At 48.4% G+C, this 3,497-nt stretch overlaps 1 protein-coding gene across 9 annotated transcripts in view; it reads right to left on the bottom strand.

Moving 5' to 3' along the window:
- Positions 1 to 409: 409 nt before the first annotated feature.
- Positions 410 to 3,497, bottom strand: part of fgfr3 (fibroblast growth factor receptor 3) — a 31,822-nt gene continuing 28,734 nt past the window's right edge. For all 9 annotated transcript variants that reach the window (XM_019878593.1, XM_019878619.1, XM_019878576.1 and 6 more), the window contains exons 14-16: positions 2,457 to 2,594; positions 1,658 to 1,763; positions 410 to 1,437 (exon numbers count right to left, since the gene is read on the bottom strand). In XM_019878593.1, the coding sequence (XP_019734152.1) occupies positions 1,267 to 1,437; positions 1,658 to 1,763; positions 2,457 to 2,594 (415 nt within the window). In that variant the 3' untranslated portion in view covers positions 410 to 1,266. The remainder of the gene's footprint in view (positions 1,438 to 1,657; positions 1,764 to 2,456; positions 2,595 to 3,497) is intronic.

Below are 3,497 nucleotides of genomic sequence, written 5' to 3'. Positions count from 1 at the left end.
GGGGGGGGGGGGGGGGGGTGCGGCGTTATGAGAAAAATGTGCTCACTTCCAGGGAAAAGTTGTGTATGTGTGTGTGTGTGTGGGGGGGGGGGGGCAAGAAAGTTTCTTCTGCTAACTGCTTTCTTATCATATTTAGACAATTTGTTTTTGCCGAACTTTTGGACTTTTTCTGGTCATTATCACGTTGATGTTTTCTCCCCCCCCCAAATGTTTTTCTGTGAGTAATGTTCGGATTTTTTTTCATGACATTTTTCTTGTCGATTTTTTTTTCTTGAAACTTTCACATGGTTTTCCTCGAAACATAAACCCCCAAATTTTATTCCTGGTTATTATGACAAAATGGTCTTTTTTTTTTTTTTTTTTTTAATTCAAAAGATCGGAAGTTTTTTTTTCCTTGTGTTTTTTTCCCCCCCTGTAATGTGAAAAAAAATTCTCACAAGTTAAACTGAACAAAAAACAAATCTGGTAAATTTCTGCCGTTTTCTTCAACTTGACTTTCCCCCCCCCTGGAAACTTCACCACTGCATCGTCTTCATTTTTTTACGGTTGTTGTGCCTTTCCAACATTTCTTTTTGAGTAAAATGACAGTTTTTTTGGTTGCTTTTTTTTTTTTTTTTTTGCCAGTGTGTCCTTCAAATGTGTTTGTGGAAACCAAGATGGGCGACGGTGGGCCCGACTTCAAATAAGTTCCGCGAGTGTTTTGGTGCGCCGCTTCCAGCCAATGCCTGTCCAGCTATAAATACCTTTACAAATATACACTTTCATTATTTCATAGACTTCAAACATTTCGTCGACAACAGTGTCTTTTTTTTTTTTTTTTTTTTTTCAGTTTAGGATGCTAGATGACAATCGAACGCCTCTTTGTTTCGATTTCCACGAGACTGTCTTCAGGGAACTCGTGAGTGAGGCCGACTCGTTGGAGGACTGGAAGAACGTCGAGTCCGACCTTTGGAAGATTTCCGCAATCCGGGAGCTTCCATCTTTGTAGGCACAGAATGGTTACCCCGCCCCCATTTCCCATTTTTTTTCCCGTCCCGCAGATTGTCCGTAACAAAAGACTGGCCGTGTAGAAAAATAAACTTTGTGATTTAAAAAAAAAAAAAAAAAAAAAAGAAAAAGATTCCTTCAAAGTTTCCCGAGCCCAGCGGAAGGATTTTAACATCCTTCCGGGTGCACTCGGTGAGGTGAGGTGATTATCGGGAGGGGTCGGGGAGGCGGGCCGGGGTGTTCCCCGGCGCGAGCCACCCCCACCCCGCATCTGAGGTTTTATGCGTGAACGGGGACGTTGGTGGCGGGGGGCAGCTGCTTGGGAAGACAGGGCTCGTCGGGCGGGGCGTCGTGGGCGAACACCGAGTCGTCGCCCGAAGAGCACGTGCTGGTGGAGTCCTGGCACGTGGGCGAGTACTGCTCCAGTGGAACCGACAGGTCCAGGTACTCCTGTGGGGGGGCGGGCACACACACACTTGACATCAGCACGCTCTTTGCCAACATTTGGAGGACAACCAAATATATCGATGAACATTTTGAATGGGAACTCATCGTTCCTTTTCCGTTCATTGACAAAGCAGTTTTATCGTCATCGCAAAAGATACGCCGTGCTCCACTTCGGAATAAAAGTGTGTGTGTGTGTGTGTGTGTGTGTGTGTGTTGGACTGACATCGGTGGACGTCATGGACAAAACGCGGTCGTGATCTTCCACCAGCTGGCGAAAGGTGGGCCTCTGCGACGGCACGGCGTGCCAGCACTCGCGCATGATCATGTACCTGAAAGACACACGTTAGCGTATTAGCTTAGCAGTTACAATACAATACAATACGTCCTGATTTATATAGAGCTTTCACAACAGCCGCAGTTGTAACACAGCAAAGTAAAACAATAGACGCAACACATCAGATAAAACCACGCACGAACAGTCGTTCAATCGTCAAAAGGTTCGCCTCATCTGCTTTGTTCTTTGAAGCATTTCTAGATGAGAATCCGAGTGTCCTTTCACCAGTGGATCAGAGACGTCATGCTCAAAATGCGCACACGTCGACTACAAGCTAAGTTACAAAGTCAACAAGAAGCTGTGGCGTGCGTTGACGAAAAAAAAGAGATCGCTTCACGTCTCCTGTCCCACGTCAATCCGCTTCAATTCCAAGCGGCGGCTCTCAGTTGCGCTCAGTTGTTGATTCAAATGCCCTGCGGAGTATCTTTGAGTGTCTGTGATGATATGGAATAGAATTTTAGGGTTTTTTTTAATTACTTCCGTCTATTTATGAGGACTTCACACAAGTAATTTTTATGTTGTAATCTGGACTTGTACCGATTGGACTTTTTGCGGTAACATTCGTACCGCCCCCCCCCCACCCCATTGCAACTTCACTGCTTCTTTTTGGGCCTTTCTCTGACCATGACAACTTTTTGGTTTCTCGTCGCGTCCCAAATCAACGCGTTTGCCGTTTTGAGCGACTCACAGCTCGTGCGTGCAGTTGGCGGGTTTGTCCATGCGGTGTCCCTCCTTGAGCAGCTTGAAGAGTTCCTCCACGGGGATGCCCGGGTACGGTGACCCCCCCAGGGTGAAGATCTCCCACAGCAACACCCCGTAGGACCACCTGCGCGCACAAAGGCATCGTGAAGACGACAGAAGAAACGACACCTTTGCTTTCTTTTCATCTCCAGAGCCAACGTTTTTGTCGGGCATTGAGCCGCATTTCAACTTTTTGCCGTTTTCTGGATCTGACCACTTTTTTGGGGTCGAGCACACGACGCTCTTATTTTTCATTCTCCTTTCCTCGCCACCGGCGGCCGGGTTCAACGACCGTACTCGAGTATTCCGCAAAGCCCGTCTGGCCGGCTGATCCGCTTTGTAAATGCGGACCTGCTGGAAAAACACGGCGGCGGGCGGGCGGGATTCTTTCTTTCCCAGTGTGCCGGAATCTCACACGCCCCCGCGCGCCGACACACACATCGGGCGGGCGACCGTGTTGACAGCCGGCGTCTCTGCCTTGGAAAGCGCTCTTGTGCGCACGACACGCGTTCTTGTTTTCCCGCTCACTTCATTCCGTTGTTCTGACTTTTGCGTTTTCAAACTTTTCTCTTTTTAGCCATTTTTTTTTTTTTTTTTTAACAGGTGACTTTTAATTGAATTTTTTTTAATTATTCAGTATGAAACTTTTCATCAAATTTTAACACCTGGCCACCGTGAACATATGAGCTTCACGCCCTTGTGGAATTCGTGACTGTAGACAAAAAGTGACACTTGTCCATCCTTGCCCTCTTAGCTCTCGCTCGGTGGATTTCCACAGTTAAAACACGGCTAAGACTGGCGAGGGAGCGCGGCGTTCGGCTCCCTCTGATGTCGTGTCGGGAGATTACGGAACAGGCAGAACAAACGCGCTCAGGAATGCGCCGCCGCCGCCGAAACGGGAGGAGCTCGGGATTCTCGTCGGCGAGTTGTCCGATTCGCGCGGGGCCGCTGAGCCCCCGAGGCTAACGCGCCGCGGCGGCGGGGGGGA

Source organism: Hippocampus comes, unplaced genomic scaffold, assembly GCF_001891065.2.
Source record: "Hippocampus comes isolate QL1 unplaced genomic scaffold, H_comes_QL1_v1.1 scaffold295, whole genome shotgun sequence".
In the NCBI taxonomy this organism is placed as follows: domain Eukaryota; kingdom Metazoa; phylum Chordata; class Actinopteri; order Syngnathiformes; family Syngnathidae; genus Hippocampus; species Hippocampus comes.
This window is presented reverse-complemented; position numbering and strand designations above follow the sequence as displayed.